General features: G+C 41.9%; 1 protein-coding gene across 3 annotated transcripts in view; it reads left to right on the top strand.

Moving 5' to 3' along the window:
- Positions 1-10662: 10662 nt before the first annotated feature.
- LOC133554103 (PDZ domain-containing protein 4-like) overlaps positions 10663-21201 on the top strand; it is a 30781-nt gene continuing 20242 nt past the window's right edge. For 2 of the 3 annotated variants that reach the window (XM_061902508.1, XM_061902507.1), the window contains exons 1-4: positions 10663-10913; positions 15434-15755; positions 15817-16051; positions 16119-16181. In XM_061902508.1, coding sequence (XP_061758492.1) covers positions 15625-15755; positions 15817-16051; positions 16119-16181 — 429 coding nt within the window. In that variant the 5' untranslated portion in view covers positions 10663-10913; positions 15434-15624. Of the gene's footprint in view, positions 10914-15433; positions 15756-15816; positions 16052-16118; positions 16182-21201 lie in introns of those variants that run through there. The other variant, XM_061902509.1, reaches the window with a different exon arrangement.

Raw genomic sequence — 21201 nt, 5'->3', positions numbered from 1 at the left:
TTTTGTATGTAGTCACTTGTGTATGTAGTCACTTGTGTATGTAGTCACTTGTGTATGTAGTCACTTGTGTATGTAGTCATTTTTGTATGTAGTCACTTGTGTATGTAGTCACTTGTGTGTGTAGTCACTTGTGTGTGTAGTCACTTGTGTATGTAGTCATTTGTGTATGTAGTCCCTTGTGTATGTAGTCCCTTGTGTGTCGTCATTTGTGTATGTAGTCACTTGTGTGTGTCGTCACTTGTGTGTGTCGTCACTTGTGTGTGTCGTCACTTGTGTGTGTAGTCACTTGTGTGTGTCGTCACTTGTGTGTGTAGTCACTTGTGTGTGTAGTCACTTGTGTGTGTAGTCACTTGTGTGTGTAGTCACTTGTGTGTGTAGTCAATTATGTATGTAGTCAATTGTGTATGTAGTCTTTTGTGTATGTAGTCACTTGTGTGTGTAGTCACTTGTGTGTGTAGTCACTTGTGTGTGTAGTCACTTGTGTGTGTAGTCAATTGTGTGTGTAGTCAATTATGTGTGTAGTCGTTTGTGTATGTAGTCGTTTGTGTATGTAGTCGTTTGTGTATGTAGTCGTTTGTGTATGTAGTCGTTTGTGTATGTCGTCGTTTGTGTATGTCGTCGTTTGTGTATGTCGTCGTTTGTGTATGTAGTCGTTTGTGTATGTAGTCACTTGTGTATGTAGTCAATTGTGTATGTAGTCAATTGTGTATGTAGTCATTTGTGTAGGTAGTCACTTGTGTAGGTAGTCATTTGTGTATGTAGTCCCTTGTGTGTGTCGTCATTTGTGTATGTAGTCACTTGTGTGTGTAGTCCATTGTGTATGTAGTCCATTGTGTGTGTAGTCCATTGTGTGTGTAGTCCCTTCTGTGTGTAGTCATTTGTGCACGTAGTCACTTGTGTGTATAGTCACTTGTGTGTGTAGTCACTTGTGTGTGTAGTCAATGGTGTGCGTAGTCATTTGTGTATGGAGTCACTTGTGTATGGAGTCACTTGTGTATGGAGTCACTTGTGTATGGAGTCATTTGTGTATGGAGTCATTTGTGTGTGTAGTCACTTGTGTGTGTAGTCACTTGTGTGTGTACTCCATTGTGTATGTAGTCAACTGTGTATGTAGTCACTTGTGTATGTAGTCAATTATGTGTGTAGTCATTTGTGTATGTAGTCACTTGTGTATGTAGTCACTTGTGTATGTAGTCACTTGTGTAGGTAGTCACTTGTGTAGGTAGTCACTTGTGTAGGTAGTCACTTGTGTATGTAGTCACTTGTGTATGTAGTCACTTGTGTATGTAGTCATTTTTGTAGGTAGTCACTTGTGTATGTGGTCATTTGTGTATGTGGTCATTTGTGTATGTGGTCATTTGTGTATGTGGTCATTTGTGTGTGTAGTCACTTGTGTATGTAGTCATTTGTGTGTGTAGTCACTTGTGTGTGTAGTCACTTGTGTGTGTAGTCACTTGTGTGTGTAGTCACTTGTGTATGTAGTCACTTGTATGTGTAGTCACTTGTGTATGTAGTCACTTGTGTATGTAGTCAATGGTGTGCGTAGTCATTTGTGTATGTAGTCACTTGTGTATGGAGTCACTTGTGTATGGAGTCACTTGTGTATGGAGTCACTTGTGTATGGAGTCATTTGTGTATGGAGTCATTTGTGTATGTAGTCACTTGTGTGTGTAGTCACTTGTGTGTGTAGTCACTTGTGTGTGTAGTCACTTGTGTATGTAGTCACTTGTGTATGTAGTCACTTGTGTATGTAGTCAATTGTGTATGTAGTCACTTGTGCGTGTAGTCACTTGTGTATGTAGTCACTTGTGTATGTAGTCACTTGTGTATGTAGTCACTTGTGTACGTAGTCATTTTTGTATGTAGTCAATAGTGTGTGTAGTCAATTGTGTGTGTAGTCATTTGTGTGTGTAGTCATTTGTGTATGTAGTCATTTTTGTATGTAGTCATTTTTGTATGTAGTCACTTGTGTATGTAGTCATTTTAATATGTAGTCAATTGTGTGTGTAGTCAATTGTGTGTGTAGTCATTTTTGTGTGTAGTCACTTGTGTATGTAGTCATTTTTGTATGTAGTCACTTGTGTATGTAGTCACTTGTGTATGTAGTCACTTGTGTGTGTAGTCACTTGTGTGTGTAGTCACTTGTGTGTGTAGTCACTTGTGTGTGTAGTCAATTGTGTGTGTAGTCGCTTGTGTATGTAGTCGCTTGTGTATGTAGTCGCTTGTGTATGTAGTCGCTTGTGTGTGTAGTCACTTGTGTATGTAGTCACTTGTGTGTGTCGTCACTTGTGTGTGCAGTCCATTGTGTGTGTAGTCATTTGTGTATGTAGTCACTTGTGTGTGTAGTCACTTGTGTGTGTAGTCACTTGTGTGTGTAGTCACTTGTGTGTGTAGTCACTTGTGTGTGTAGTCACTTGTGTGTGTAGTCAATCTCCCTTCTCTTGTCCCAGGACGGAACATAGCTGACCCTGTGGGAGGAATGACAAGTCGGCAGAGGAGCCCTGAAGAAAGACCAGGAGGAGAAGAAAAAGACAGTCTGAGGATTCTCTCTTTCTTTTTCTGGAATATTCCGTAGGGAATTAGATGGAAGAATGACAGCACCCTCTTGACAACTTCCTGTCTCCGTCACAATAAGAGCTCAGGAGGCTTCAAAGCACAAGAAACCACTTTTTTTTACAAATGAGAAGGTGACACAAACAACAACAAGCACAAGTTTGGACTCCTTTCAGTTGAAAGATCATCTAATTAAATCTTCCATTTGCCAAAGTGTCACAGGAAGGAAGGAGGGATGAAGATGAATAATAAATATGATTAATAACAATAATTAATAATAAAGATGCTGATGTGCTGGAAGACAAAGTGAAGTCAGCACAAAGTCAAGAAAGTAGAAAAAGTAGACAACATTTTCTCTTCACATTCAGCCAGAAGAGTCAACAAACTTGGATTTTTGGGGACAAAAAGCAACTTCCTGCTCCGCCTTTTTTTTTTTTTTTTTTTTTTTTGCAAAGACCAAGCGGGACAATCGGCGAGGTGAGAGGTGGCCATCATGGGCTGCAACATGTGTGTGGTCAAGCGTCCAGAGGAGCAGTGCAGGCTCGCACAGCAGGTCAGAGCAATGATGCAATCACCCGTTTCCACGACGACCGCTCCCATCCCCCTCCTCTCTGTGTGGCTCACTGGGAGGCTGTTGCCATGGCGACCGCTGCCGTGCGCCGATACTCCTGCCGACATGATCTCCGCTCTGTATCATACGCCAGACCGTATCAGAGTAGTGGGTGATATCCATGAGATACACTCAGGGGGTTTCATGATACCATACCGTATCAGAGTGGTGGGTCATATCCATGCGATACACTCAGGGGTTTCACGATACCGTACCGTATCAGAGTAGTGGGTGATATCCATGCGATACACTCAGGGGTTTCACGATACCATACCGTATCAGAGTAGTGGGTGATATCCATGCGATACACTCAGGGGTTTCACGATACCATACCGTATCAGAGTAGTGGGTGATATCCATGCGATTCACTCAGGGGTTTCACGATACCATACCGTATCAGAGTAGTGGGTGATATCCATGCAATTCACTCAGGGGGTTTCACGATACCATACAGGATATCAGAGTAGTTGGTGATATGCATGCGATTCACTCGGGGGGTGTCACGATACCATACAGGATATTGGAGTAGTTGGCGATATCCATGCGATTCACTCAGGGTGTGTCACGATACCATCCAGGATATTGGAGTAGTTGTTTATATCCATGCGATACACTCAGGGGTTTCACGATACCATACCGTATCAGAGTGGTGGGTGATATCCATGCGATACACTCAGGGGGTGTCATGATATCATCCAGGATATTGGAGTAGTTGGCGATATCCATGCGACACACTCGGGGGTGTCACGATATCATCCAGGATATTGGAGTAGTTGGCGATATCCATGCGACACACTCTGGGTGTGTCACGATACCATCCAGGATATTGGAGTAGTTGTTTATATCCATGCGATACACTCAGGGGTTTCACGATACCATACCGTATCAGAGTAGTGGGTGATATCCATGCGACACACTCGGGGGTGTCATGATACCATACAGGATATTGGAGTAGTTGGCGATATCCATGCGATACACTCAGGGGTGTCACGATATCATCCAGGATATTGGAGTAGTTGGCGATATCCATGCGATACACTCGGGGGGTGTCACGATACCATCCAGGATATTGGAGTAGTTGGTGATATCCATGCGATACACTCGGGGGTGTCACGATATCATCCAGGATATTGGAGTAGTTGGCGATATCCATGCGATACACTCAGGGGGTGTCATGATACCATACAGGACATCAGAGTAGTTGGTGATATGCATGCGATACACTAGGGGGTGTCACGATACCATCCAGGATATCGGAGTAGTTGGCGATATCCATGCGACACACTCTGGGTGTGTCACGATATCATCCAGGATATCAAAGTAGTTGGCGATATCAAAGCGATACACTCTGGGTGTGTCACGATACCATCCAGGATATCAGAGTAGTTGGTGATATGCATGCGATTCACTCAGGGGGTGTCATGATACCATACAGGATATCAAAGTAGTTGGCGATATCGATGCGATACACTCTGGGTGTGTCACGATATCATCCAGGATATTGGAGTAGTTGGCGATATATACATGCGATACACTCAGGGTGTGTCACGATACCATCCAGGATATCGGAGTAGTGGGTGATATGCATGCGATTCACTCAGGGGGTGTCATGATACCATACAGGATATCAAAGTAGTTGGCGATATCGATGCGATACACTCTGGGTGTGTCACGATACCATCCAGGATATTGGAGTAGTTGGCGATATCCATGCGATACACTCTGGGTATGTCACGATACCATCCAGGATATTTGAGTAGTTGGCGATATCCATGCGATACACTCGGGGGGTGTCATGATACCATACAGGATATCAAAGTAGTTGGCGATATCAATGCGATACACTCTGGGTGTGTCACGATACCGTCCAGGATATTGGAGTGGTTGGCGATATCCATGCGATACACTCTGGGTGTGTCACGATATCATCCAGGATATTGGAGTAGTTGGAGATATATACATGCGATACACTCAGGGTGTGTCACGATACCATCCAGGATATTGGAGTAGTTGGCGATATCCATGCGACACACTCTGGGTGTGTCACGATATCATCCAGGATATCAAAGTAGTTGGCGATATCAAAGCGATACACTCTGGGTGTGTCACGATACCATCCAGGATATCAGAGTAGTTGGTGATATGCATGCGATTCACTCAGGGGGTGTCATGATACCATACAGGATATCAAAGTAGTTGGCGATATCGATGCGATACACTCTGGGTGTGTCACGATATCATCCAGGATATTGGAGTAGTTGGCGATATATACATGCGATACACTCAGGGTGTGTCACGATACCATCCAGGATATCGGAGTAGTGAGTGATATGCATGCGATTCACTCAGGGGGTGTCATGATACCATACAGGATATCAAAGTAGTTGAAGATATCGATGCGATACACTCTGGGTGTGTCACGATACCATCCAGGATATTGGAGTAGTTGGCGATATCCATGCGATACACTCTGGGTATGTCACGATACAATCCAGGATATTGGAGTAGTTGGCGATATCCACGCGATACACTAGGGGGTGTCACGATACCATCCAGGATATCGGAGTAGTAGGTAATATCCATGCGATACAACTTCAGCAGGAATCCAACATCATTTGTTAGAAGAATGTGAAAAACACTAACTTGGTTATTAGCAACTCACTTGGTGACACTACTACTACTACTACTACTACCACTACTACTACTACTACTACTACTACTCTTACCACTACTACTACGACTACTACTACTACTAATACTTCTACTACTGCAACTACTACTACTACCACTACTGCAACTACTACTCCTACCACTACTACCAGTACTACTACTGCAACTACTACCACTACCACTACTACTACCACTACTACTACTACTACTAATACTTCTACTACTGCAACTATTACTACTACTACCACTACTATTACTACTTCTACTACTGCAACTACTACTGATACCACTACTTCCACTACTACTACTATCACTACTACTAGTTCAACTACTACTACCACCACCACCACTACGACTACTTCTACTACTACTAAAACTACTACTGCAACTACTACCACTACTGCTGCAACTACTACTCTTACCACTACTACTATGACTACCACTACTACTAATACTTCTACTACTGCAACTACTACTACTACTATTACTACTTCTACTAATGATACCATTAGTACTACTACTGCAACTACTACTACTACCACTACTAATACTTCTACTACTGCAACTACTACTACCACTACTATTACTACTTCTACCACTGCAACTACTACTGATACCACTACTTCCACTACTACTACTTCAACTACTACTACCACTATTACTACCACCACCACCACTAAGACTACTTCTACTACTACCACTACTAAAACTACTACTGCAACTACTACCACTACTACTACTGCAACTACTACTACTACTATTACTACTTCTACTAATGATACCACTACTACTACTACTACTGCAACTACTACTACTACCACTACTACTACTAATACTTCTACTACACCAACTACTATTACTACTACCACTACTTCTACCACTGCAACTACTACTGATACCACTACTTCCACTACTACTACAACCACCACCACTAAGACTACTTCTACTACTACCATTACTAAAACTACTACTGCAACTACTACCACTACTACTACTACTCTTACCACTACTACTACTTCTACTACTGCAACTACTACTACTACTATTACTACTTCTACTAATGATACCACTACTACTACTACTGCAACTACTACTCCTACTACTACTACTACCAGTACTACTACTACTACTAATACTTCTACTACTGTAACTACTACTACCACTACTATTACTACTTCTACTACTGCAACTACTACTGATACCACTACTACTACTATCACTACTACTACTACTACCACTACTGTATAATACAATTACTACTACTACTACTGTACTACTACAATTACTACTACTACCACTACTACAACTACTACTACTACTACTACTAAAACTACTGCCACCACTACTGTGTTGAAAAGATTCAACGCAGCTGCTAAACTAACAAACACAGTTGCTAAGCAAACACACACAGTTGCTAAGCTAACGAACACAGCTGCTAAGCTAACAAACACAGCTGACATGACGACACGCACTCTGATCTCATGAAACGTCATAGGCCAGATGTTCCTTTTTTTGTATTTTTATGTAAGAATATTTCTGTGCAATACCTTTTTTGGTAAAGCAGCTCGAATTCATGACTTTTGGAAAGTCATTTGGAGAGAAAAGCAGACTTTAGATTAACGTGATGATGATGATGATGATGATGATGATGTTGACACCCCTCCCCCCCGCGTTCATGGACTCTTCCATGACTCCATCAGCGCACATTCTTCATTCCCAGCATGCCGAGTGGGCGGCGACTACGATGAAATTGGAAACCTCTTTGTCCCCTGTAACCGTGACCTGGTTGTCATGGCAACGCTGTGTGGATGCTGTGGTTGCCAAGGCTCCCCCAACACATCCTAGCTCGCATCCAGCAAGACTCCTTTGGCTTTTAGGCCACAAGGGTGGTGTCGACGTGACGCTAGCACGAAGCTGCTAGGTGACGGGGGTCAAAGGTGAAGCTACAATTTTAGGCCACAAGGGTGGTGTCGACGTGACGCTAGCATGACGCTGCTAAGTGACGGGGGTCAAAGGTGAAGCTACAATTTTAGGCCACAAGGGTGGTGTCGACGTGACGCTAGCATGAAGCTGCTAGGTGACGGGGTCAAAGGTGAAGCTACAATTTTAGGCCACAAGGGTGGTGTCGACGTGACGCTAGCATGACGCTGCTAAGTGACGGGGTCAAAGGTGAAGCTACAATTTTAGTCCACAAGGGTGGTGTCGACGTGACGCTAGCATGACGCTGCTAGGTGACGGGGTCAAAGGTGAAGCTACAATTTTAGGCCACAAGGGTGGTGTCGAGGTGACGCTAGCATGACGCTGCTAGGTGACGGGGTCAAAGGTGAAGTTACAATTTTAGGCCACAAGGGTGGTGTCCACGTGACGCTAGCATGAAGCTGCTAGGTGACGGGGTCAAAGGTGAAGTTACAATTTTAGGCCACAAGGGTGGTGTCCACGTGACGCTAGCATGAAGCTGCTAGGTGACGGGGTCAAAGGTGAAGCTACAATTTTAGGCCACAAGGGTGGTGTCGACGTGACGCTAGCATGACGCTGCTAGGTGACGGGGTCAAAGGTGAAGCTACAATTTTAGGCCACAAGGGTGGTGTCGACGTGACGCTAGCATGACGCTGCTAGGTGACGGGGTCAAAGGTGAAGCTACAATTTTAGGCCACAAGGGTGGTGTCGACGTGACGCTAGCATGAAGTTGCTAGGTGACGGGGTCAAAGGTGAAGTTACAATTTTAGGCCATAAGAGTGGTGTCGACATGACGCTAGCATGAAGTTGCTAGGTGACGGGGTCAAAGGTGATGCTACAATTTTAGGCCACAAGGGTGGTGTCGACGTGACGCTAGCATGACGCAGCAAGGTGACGTGGTCAAAGGTGAAGCTACAATTTTAAGCCAAAAGGGTGGTGTCGACGTGACGCTAGCATGACGCTGCTAAGTGACGGGGGTCAAAGGTGAAGCTACAATTTTAGGCCACAAGGGTGGTGTTGACGTGACGCTAGCATGACGCTGATAGGTGACGGGGTCAAAGGTGAAGCTACAATTTTAGGCCACAAGGGTGGTGTCGACGTGACGCTAGCATGACGCTGCTAAGTGACGGGGGTCAAAGGTGAAGCTACAATTTTAGGCCACAAGGGTGGTGTCGACGTGACGCTAGCATGACGCTGCTAAGTGACGGGGTCAAAGGTGAAGTTACAATTTTAGGCCACAAGGGTGGTGTCGACGTGACGCTAGCATGACGCTGCTAGGTGACGGGGTCAAAGGTGAAGCTACAATTTTAGGCCACAAGGGTGGTGTCGACGTGACGCTAGCATGAAGCTGCTAGGTGACGGGGTCAAAGGTGAAGCTACAATTTTAGGCCACAAGGGTGGTGTCGACGTGACGCTAGCATGAAGCTGCTAGGTGACGGGGTCAAAGGTGAAGCTACAATTTTAGGCCACAAGGGTGGTGTCGACGTGACGCTAGCATGACGCTGCTAGGTGACGGGGTCAAAGGTGAAGCTACAATTTTAGGCCACAAGGGTGGTGTCGACGTGACGCTAGCATGATGCTGCTAGGTGACGGGGTCAAAGGTGAAGCTACAATTTTAGGCCACAAGGGTGGTGTCGACGTGACGCTAGCATGAAGCTGCTAGGTGACGGGGGTCAAAGGTGAAGCTACAATTTTAGGCCGCAAGGGTAGTGTCGACGTGACGCTAGCATGACGCTGCTAGGTGACGGGGTCAAAGGTGAAGCTACAATTTTAGGCCACAAGGGTGGTGTCGACGTGACGCTAGCATGACGCTGCTAAGTGACGGGGTTAAAGGTGAAGTTACAATTTTAGGCCACAAGGGTGGTGTCCACGTGACGCTAGCATGAAGCTGCTAGGTGACGGGGTCAAAGGTGAAGCTACAATTTTAGGCCACAAGGGTGGTGTCCACGTGACGCTAGCATGACGCTGCTAAGTGACGGGGTCAAAGGTGAAGCTACAATTTTAGGCCACAAGGGTGGTGTCCACGTAACGCTAGCATGAAGCTGCTAGGTGACGGGGTCAAAGGTGAAGCTACAATTTTAGGCCACAAGGGTGGTGTCGACGTGACGCTAGCATGACGCTGATAGGTGACGGGGTCAAAGGTGAAGCTACAATTTTAGGCCACAAGGGTGGTGTCGACGTGACGCTAGCATGAAGCTGCTAGGTGACGGGGTCAAAGGTGAAGCTACAATTTTAGTCCACAAGGGTGGTGTCGACGTGACGCTAGCATGACGCTGCTAGGTGACGGGGTCAAAGGTGAAGCTACAATTTTAGGCCACAAGGGTGGTGTCGATGTGACGCTAGCATGACGTTGCTAGGTGACGGGGTCAAAGGTGAAGCTACAATTTTAGGCCACAAGGGTGGTGTCCACGTAACGCTAGCATGAAGCTGCTAGGTGACGGGGTCAAAGGTGAAGCTACAATTTTAGGCCACAAGGGTGGTGTCGACGTGACGCTAGCATGAAGCTGCTAGGTGACGGGGGTCAAAGGTGAAGCTACAATTTTAGGCCACAAGGGTGGTGTCCACGTGACGCTAGCATGACGCTGCTAGGTGACGGGGTCAAAGGTGAAGCTACAATTTTAGGCCACAAGGGTGGTGTCGACGTGACGCTAGCATGACGCTGCTAGGTGACGGGGTCAAAGGTGAAGCTACAATTTTAGGCCACAAGGGTGGTGTCGACGTGACGCTAGCATGACGCTGCTAGGTGACGGGGTCAAAGGCGAAGCTACAATTTTAGGCCACAAGGGTGGTGTCGACGTGACGCTAGCATGACGCTGCTAGGTGACGGGGTCAAAGGTGAAGCTACAATTTTAGGCCACAAGGGTGGTGTCGACGTGACGCTAGCATGACGCTGCTAGGTGACGGGGTCAAAGGTGAAGCTACAATCCCACCTCCACCTTCGCTGGTAAAAACCACAGTCTCATTAGCGTTGGCCTGGCTGTGATGAGGGGGGGAGGGGCATATTCTGCTGAACCTTTGTTCTGTTTCCTTCCTGTCATCCATCTTGGCCACGCCCCCTCCCACGCCACAGCAGAAGGGGCGGAGCCAGTCCTTCAGGCCGATGGCGAGACACGGACATGTGAAGGTAAATGTTCTCTTCTTTATCTAGCAGGCTTTGTTATTGTGGTTAGAAATGCCTGAAATTGTCAAAAATGTGATGTTTTCATAGACAGGAATTAATCAACTGAACCATTTTGTTGTCAACCATGATATGACATATTATCAATCACTGTGATTGTATCCTAACTTATTAATTTTAGCATTACATTTTATTATCATCATTAATTTATGTCATATAATGTTTTCAATGTGATCAGAATGATTTATAAAGTCGCCATGATTCATGGACAGGCATACTAAAACAAAACATAAAACACAGGCGCTCTGTTTGAGCCACTTTTAAGCAGAACTACAAAATAGGACTACAAGTCCCATCAGCCAAACCAGGAAGTAAAGTGCCGGTATTTTCAAACTCAAGCCAAGACTAAACCTACGATCACTCAAAGTCATCCGGACACACACAATTCGACAACACTCTAATACAACACTTTTCAATCCGCACATTACTCTGCTTGTACGCTTTAACTTCATCATTTTGTCGTTGAAAAGCTAAACCGGTGCGTGTTCGTCAAACAGCCAGCCAGCCACACAACAAGCGAACACACAACAAACACAAAAGAAAAGAAGCCAGCCAGCATGGATTTGAAACAATAGATCAGCTGATTTAACCAAGAAAAGCGGACATAAAATGATCTTACCAGCGCTGGTATGTCGGTGACGACAGCATTTTACCAAACCAACAATGACGTCATTTTTAAGGCGACCCAAGTAGTCACCTGACAGTGGTAGCCACGCCCATCTTAGAACTCAGCCATGAATACATATACACATACATAACAAATACACATAGTAAATCAAACATATACACATAACAAATACAACACTTAGAATCAACACATGATTTGATGTTCATAAGGTTAAAGGTCAGGGGTGTCCAAACTACGGCTGGTGGGGGGGGAAATGATCAAGTTCATTTCACCACCACCTTGAGGACAATATGATCAAAGCAGAGCAATGAGCATGCATTTTAAGCGGCATGAGTGACATGTTTATCAACATAAGCAGCAGGAGTGACATGTTTATCAACATAAGCAGCAGGAGTGACATGTTTATCAACATAAGCGGCAGGAGTGACATGTTTATCAACATAAGCAGCAGGAGTGACATGTTTATCAACATAAGCAGCAGGAGTGACATGTTTATCAACATAAGCGGCATGAGTGACATGTTTATCAACATAAGCAGCAGGAGTGACATATTTATCAACATAAGCGGCAGGAGTGACATGTTTATCAACATAAGCAGCAGGAGTGACATGTTTATCAACATAAGCGGCAGGAGTGACATGTTTATCAACATAAGCAGCAGGAGTGACATGTTTATCGACATAAGCATCATGAGTCACATGTTTGTCAACATAAGTGGCAGGAGTCACATGTTTGTCAACATAAGCGGCACGAGTCACATGTTTGTCAGCATAAGCGGCAGGAGTGACATGTTTGTCAACATAGGCGGCATGGGTGACATGTTTATCAACATAAGCGGCATGGGTGACATGTTTATCAACATAAGCGGCATGGGTGACATGTTTATCAACATAAGCGGCAGGAGTCACATGTTTGTCAACATAAGCGGCATGTGTCACATGTTTGTCAGCATAAGGGGCATGAGTCACATGTTTATCAACATAAGCAGCAGGAGTGACAAGTTTATCAACATAAGCGGCAGGAGTGACATGTTTGTCAACATAAGCGGCAGGAGTGTCATGTTTATCAACATAAGCGGCATGAGTGACATGTTTATCAACATAAGCAGCATGAGTGACATGTTTATCAACATAGGCGGCACGAGTGACATGTTTATCAACATAAGCGGCAGGAGTCACATGTTTGTCAACATAAGCGGCATGAGTCACATGTTTGTCAACATAAGCGGCAGGAGTGACATGTTTGTCAACATAAGCGGCGGGAGTGACATGTTTATCAACATAGGCGGCATGGGTGACATGTTTATCAACATAAGCAGCATGAGTGACATGTTTATCAACATAGGCGGCATGAGTGACATGTTTATCAACATAAGCGGCAAGAGTCACATGTTTGTCAACATAAGCGGCATGAGTCACATGTTTGTCGACATAAGCGGCAGGGGTGACATGTTTGTCGACATAAGCGGCGGGAGTGACATGTTTATCAACATAGGCGGCATGAGTGACATGTTTATCAGCATAAGCGGCAGGAGTCACATGTTTATCAACATAAGCGGCATGAGTGACATGTTTATCAACATAAGCGGCATGGGCGACATGTTTATCAACATAAGCGGCAGGAGTCACATGTTTATCAACATAAGCGGCATGAGTCACATGTTTATCAACATACGCAGCAGGAGTGACACGTTTATCAACATAGGCGGCAGGGGTCACATGTTTATCAACATAAGCGGCATGAGTCACATGTTTATCAACATAAGCGGCATGAGTCACATGTTTATCAACATAAGCGGCATGAGTCACATGTTTATCAACATAAGCGGCAGGAGTCACATATTTATCAACATAAGCGGCATGGGTGACATGTTTATCAACATAGGCGGCATAAGCCACATGTTTATCAACGTAAGCGGCATGGGTGACATGTTTATCAACATAAGCGGCATGAGTGACATGTGTATCAACATAAGCAGCAGGAGTCACATGTTTATCAACATAAGCAGCGGGAGTGACATGTTTATCAACATAAGCAGCAGAAGTGACATGTTTATCAACATAGCCGGCATGAGTGACATGTTTATCAACATAAGCGGCATGAGTCACATGTTTGTCAACATAAGCAGCAGGAGTGACATGTTTATCAACATAAGCGGCATGAGTCGCATGTTTATCAGCATAAGCGGCATGAGTGACATGTTTATCAACATAAGCGGCATGAGTGACATGTTTATCAACATAAGCGGCATGAGTGACATGTTTATCAACATAAGCAGCATGAGTCACATATTTATCAACATAAGCGGCATGGGTGACATGTTTATCAGCATAAGCGGCAGGAGTCACATCTTTATCAACATAAGCAAATGGAGAGACATGTTTATCAACACAAGCGGCATGAGTGACATGTTTATCAACATAAGCAGCAGGAGTCACATATTTATCAACATAAGCGGCATGAGTGACATGTTTATCAACATAAGCGGCATGAGTGACATGTTTATCAACATAAGCGGCAGGAGTCACATATTTATCAACATAAGCGGCATGAGTGACATGTTTATCAAAATAAGCGGCATAAGTCACATGTTTATCAACATAAGCAACATGAGTGGCATGTTTATCAACATAAGCAGCAGGAGTGACAAGTTTATCAACATGAGCGGCATGAGTGACATGTTTATCAACATAAGCGGCATGAGTCACCTGTTTGTCAACACAAGCAGTAGGAGTGACATGTTTGTCAACATAAGCAGCAGGAGTGCCATGTTTATCAACATAAGCGGCATGGGTGACATGTTTATCAACATAAGCAGCATGAGTGACATGTTTATCAACATAGGCGGCATGAGTGACATGTTTATCAACATAAGCAGCAGGAGTGACATGTTTATCGACATAAGCATCATGAGTCACATGTTTGTCAACATAAGCGGCAGGAGTCACATGTTTGTCAACATAAGCGGCACAAGTCGCATGTTTGTCAACATAAGCGGCAGGAGTGACATGTTTGTCAACATAGGCGGCATGGGTGACATGTTTATCAACATAAGCAGCATGGGTGACATGTTTATCAACATAAGCGGCATGGGTGACATGTTTATCAACATAAGCGGCAGGAGTCACATGTTTGTCAACATAAGCGGCACGTGTCACATGTTTGTCAGCATAAGGGGCATGAGTCACATGTTTATCAACATAAGCAGCAGGAGTGACAAGTTTATCAACATAAGCGGCAGGAGTGACATGTTTATCAACATAAGCGGCAGGAGTGACATGTCTATCAACATGAGCAGCAGGAGTGACAAGTTTATCAACATAAGCAGCATGAGTGACATGTTTATCAACATAAGCGGCAAGAGTCACATGTTTGTCAACATAAGCGGCAGGAGTCACACGTTTATCAACATAAGCGGCATGGGTGACATGTTTATCAACATAAGCGGCATGAGTGACATGTTTGTCAACATAAGCAGCAGGAGTGACATGTTTATCAACATAAGCGGCATGAGTGACATGTTTATCAACATAAGCAGCAGGAGTCACATATTTATCAGCATAAGCGGCATGAGTGACATGTTTATCAACATAGGCGGCATGAGTCACATGTTTATCAACATAAGCGGCATGAGTGACATGTTTATCAACATAAGCAGCAGGAGTCACATATGTATCAACATAAGCGTTATGAGTGACATGTTTATCAACATAAGCGGCATGAGTGACATGTTTATCAACATGAGCGGCATGAGTCACATGCTTATCAACATAAGCGGCATGAGCCACATGTTTATCAACATAAGCGGCAGGAGTCACATGACCTGTCTTCCTGGCAGCTTAAAGGGCGTGGTCAGCTCCCGCTGGACAGAGCAACAAACTCCCAGCATCCTTTGCAGCAGAAGGGCCAGAGAAACAAAGGTGAGTCCAAGTTGACCTCACCGAAAGGTCAAGAAGGTGTCTGACCTCCAACCACCTCCCAGGCGGCGTGGCGTGCGGAGGAAGGCAGGGCGGCAGCTCCTCCATCGCCATGGCAACCACCCCCCGTCACGTGGACAACGCCACACAGACCGACGTCTCCTTCCAGCACGGTGGGAGGGGCTTAGGTCGCCAGGGTGATGGGGGCTCCTCCCCTCCCCCGCCCAGGGAGCATCACCAGCTGTAGGTATCTCCTGGGGGAGGAGCCAGGGAAGATCTGTCCTCACCGTCCATCTCCCCTCAGCTGCACCTTGGACCACCACATGGAGCACCAGGTGGAGCACCAGGTGGAGCACCAGGTGGAGCGCCAGGTGGAGCACCAGGTGGAGCACCAGGTGGAGCACCAGGTGCTTCCCCCAGTGATGGCGCTGTGGCTCCAGGAGGTGGCGCTCTACAAGTCCAGTCTGGAGGAGAAGCTGGGCCTGAAGGTGTGCTACAGGACGGAGGACGAGGACCACCTGGGCATCTACGTGGGCGAGGTAACCCTCCCTCTCTCTCTCTCCACGTCGTGTGTGCTGACTCCTCCCTCTTGGTCACGTGACGCAGGTGGAGCCGGACGGCATCGCCGCCAAGAACGGACGCATCAGAGAGGGAGACCGAATACTTCAGGTGCCTCACCACTTCCTGTGGAATGTTGGCCGTTGTCATGGTTACCAGAGTGTCCTGGAATAGGGGCAGGCGGGCCACCTTTTCCTCGATTGAACTCCACAAGATGGCACTAGCTACATTCAAAGTACATGCGCTTGGAGTCATGGAGGAGCTTTCTCATGCACTCCAAATCATTTTTTACTGGTTATTAGGGTATTTTTACCGGTTATTAAGGTATTCTTACTGGTTATTAGGGTATTCTGACCCGGGTTGTAAACATGACCCATCATATGTGTGAACTCTAAGTTGTTGTGGTGACACTTCAACACAATATTTACACTCATTCTCTTTTATACTTTACACAAAGTCAGTAGCACACAATAACGATACAAAGTCAGTAGTACACAATAACGATACAAAGTCAATAGTACACAATAACTATTCAAAGTCAATAGTATGCAATAACTATACAAAGTCAACAGTACACAATAACGATACAAAGTCAATAACTACACAAAGTCAACAGTACACAATAACTATACAAAGTCAATAGTACACAATAACTATACAAAGTCAGTAGTACACAATAACTATACAAAGTCAACAGTACACAATAACGATACAAAGTCAATAGTACACAATAACTACACAAAGTCAGTAGTACACAATAACTACACAAAGTCAATAGTACACAATAACTACACAAAGTCAATAGTACACAATAACTATACAAAGTCAACAGTACACAATAACGATACAAAGTCAATAGTACACAATAACTATACAAAGTCAATAGTACACAATAACTACACAAAGTCAACAGTATACAATAACTACACAAAGTCAATAACTACACGAATTCAACAGTACACAATAACTATACAAAGTCAGTAGTACACAATGACTACACAAAGTCAATAGTACACAATAACTATACAAAGTCAGTAGTACACAATGACTACACAAATTCAATAGTACACAATAACGATACAAAGTCAATAGTACACAATAACTACACAAAGTCAATAGTACACAATAACTACACAAAGTCAATAGTACACAATAACTATACAAAGTCAGTAGTACACAATACCTACACAAAGACAATAGTACACCATAACTATACAAAGTCAGTAGTACACAATGACTACACAAATTCAATCGTACACAATAACTATACAAAGTCAATAGTACACAATAACTATACAAAGTCAATAGTACACAATGACTACACAAAGTCAACAGTACACAATAACGATACAAAGTCAATAACTACACAAAGTCAACAGTACACAATAACGATACAAAGTCAATAGTGCACAATAACTATACAAAGTCAATAGTACACAATAACTACACAAAGTCAACAGTACACAATAACGATACAAAGTCAATAGTACACAATAACTACACAAAGTTAATAGTACACAATAACTATACAAAGTCAGTAGTACACAATAATTACACAAAGTCAACAGTATACAATAACTACACAAAGTCAATAACTACACGAAGTCAACAGTACACAATAACTATACAAAGTCAGTAGTACACAATAACTACACAAAGTCAATAGTACACAATAACTATACAAAGTCAGTAGTACACAATGACTACACAAATTCAATAGTACACAATAACGATACAAAGTCAATAGTACACAATAACTACACAAAGTCAATAGTACACAATAACTACACAAAGTCAATAGTACACAATAACTATACAAAGTCAGTAGTACACAATGACTACACAAATTCAATAGTACACAATAACGATACAAAGTCAATAGTACACAATAACTACACAAAGTCAATAGTACACAATAACTACACAAAGTCAATAGTACACAATAACTATACAAAGTCAGTAGTACACAATACCTACACAAAGACAATAGTACACCATAACTATACAAAGTCAGTAGTACACAATGACTACACAAATTCAATCGTACACAATAACTATACAAAGTCAATAGTACACAATAACTATACAAAGTCAATAGTACACAATAACTACACAAAGTCAACAGTACACAATAACGATACAAAGTCAATAACTACACAAAGTCAACAGTACACAATAACGATACAAAGTCAATAGTGCACAATAACTATACAAAGTCAGTAATACACAATAACTACACAAAGTCAATAGTACACAATAACGATACAAAGTCAATCGTACACAATGACTACACAAAGTCAATAGTACACAATAACTATACAAAGTCAACAGTACACAATAACTACACAAAGTCAGTAGTACACAATAACTACACAAAGTCAATAGTACACAATAACTACACAAAGTCAGTAGTACACAATAACTACACAAAGTCAATAGTACACAATAACTACACAAAGTCAATAGTATATAATAACTACACAAAGTCAATAGTACACAATAACTTTACAAAGTCAGTAGAATGCAATAACTATACAAAGTCAACAGTACACAATAACTACACAAAGTCAATAGTACACAATAACTATACAAAGTCAGTAGTACACAATGACTACACAAATTCAATAGTACACCATAACTATACAAAGTCAGTAGTACACAATAACTACACAAAGTCAACAGTACACAATAACGATACAAAGTCAATAGTACACAATAACTTTACAAAGTCAGTAGAATGCAATAACTATACAAAGTCAACAGTACACAATAACTACACAAAGTCAATAGTACATAATAACTACACAAAGTCAATAGTACACAATAACTATACAAAGTCAATAGTACACAATGACTACACAAATTCAATAGTACACAATAACTATACAAAGTCAATACTACACAACAACTACAAAAAGTCAATAGTACACAATAACTACACAAAGTCAACAGTACACAATAACGATACAAAGTCAATAGTACATAATAACTACACAAAGTCAATAGTACACAATAACTATACAAAGTCAATAGTACATAATAACTACACAAAGTCAATAGTACACAATAACTATACAAAGTCAATAGTATACAATAACTATACAGAGTCAGTAGTACACAATGACTACACAAATTCAATAGTACACAATAACTACACAAAGTCAATACTACACAACAACTACAAAAAGTCAATAGTACACAATAACTACACAAAGTCAACAGTACACAATAACGATACAAAGTCAATAACTACACAAAGTCAATAGTACACAATAACTTTACAAAGTCAGTAGTATGCAATAACTATACAAAGTCAACAGTACACAATAACTACACAAAGTCAATAGTACACAATAACTATACAAAGTCAATAGTATACAATAACTATACAGAGTCAGTAGTACACAATGACTACACAAATTCAATAGTACACAATAACTATACAAAGTCAATAGTACACAATAACTATACAAAGTCAATACTACACAACAACTACAAAAAGTCAATAGTACACAATAACTACACAAAGTCAACAGTACACAATAACGATACAAAGTCAATAGTACATAATAACTACACAAAGTCAATAGTACACAATAACTATACAAAGTCAATAGTATACAATAACTATACAGAGTCAGTAGTACACAATGACTACACAAATTCAATAGTACACAATAACTACACAAAGTCAATACTACACAACAACTACAAAAAGTCAATAGTACACAATAACTACACAAAGTCAACAGTACACAATAACGATACAAAGTCAATAACTACACAAAGTCAACAGTACACAATAACGATACAAAGTCAATAGTACACAATAACTACACAAAGTCAATATTACACAATAACTACACAAAGTCAATAGTACACAATAACTATACAAAGTCAGTAGTACACAATGACTATACAAAGTTAATAGTACACAATAACTACACAAAGTCAATAGTACACAATAACTATACAAAGTCAGTAGTACACAATGACTATACAAAGTTAATAGTACACAATAACTACACAAAGTCAATAGTACACAATAACTATACAAAGTCAGTAGTACACAATAACTACACGAAGTCAGTAGTACACAACAACTACACAAAGTCAATAGTACACAATAACTACACAAAGTCAACAGTACACAATAACAATACAAAGTCAATAACTACACAAAGTCAACAGTACACAATAACGATACAAAGTCAATAGTACACAATAACTACACAAAGTCAATAGTACACAATAACTACACAAAGTCAATAGTACACAATACCTATACAAAGTCAGTAGTATGCAATAACTACACAAAGTCAACAGTACACAATAACGATACAAAGTCAATAGTACACAATAACTACACAAAGTCAATAGTACACAATAACTACACAAAGTCAATAGTACACAATAACTACACAAAGTCAATACTACACAATAACATTACAAAGTCAGTAGTACACAATAACTACACAAAGTCAATAGTACACAATAACTATACAAAGTCAGTAGTACATAATGACTACACAAATTCAATAGTACACAATAACTATACAAAGTCAATAGTACACAATAACTACACAAAGTCAATAGTACAGAATAACTACACAAAGTCAGTAGTACACAATAACTACACAAATTCAATAGTACACAATAACCATACAAAGTCAATAGTATGCAATAACTATACAAAGTCAACAGTACACAATAACGATACAAAGTCAATAACTACACAAAGTCAACAGTACACAATAACGATACAAAGTCAATAACTACACAAAGTCAATAGTACACAATAACTACACAAAGTCAATAGTACACAATAACTACACAAAGTCAATACTACACAATAACATTACAAAGTCAGTAGTACACAATAACTACACAAAGTCAATAGTACACAATAACGATACAAAGTCAATAGTACACAATAACTATACAAAGTCAGTAGTACACAATAACTACACAAAGTCAATAGTACACAATAACTATACAAAGTCAGTAGTACACAATAACTACACAAAGTCAATAGTACACAATAACTATACAAAGTCAGTAGTACACAATAACTACACAAAGTCAATAGTACACAATAACTACACAAAGTCAATAGTACACAACAACTACA

The sequence above is a fragment of the Nerophis ophidion genome, linkage group LG06 (assembly GCF_033978795.1).
Source record: "Nerophis ophidion isolate RoL-2023_Sa linkage group LG06, RoL_Noph_v1.0, whole genome shotgun sequence".
Lineage (NCBI taxonomy): Eukaryota > Metazoa > Chordata > Actinopteri > Syngnathiformes > Syngnathidae > Nerophis > Nerophis ophidion.
The sequence above is the reverse complement of the archived record's forward strand: the minus strand, read 5'-3'. Positions and strand labels throughout refer to the sequence as shown.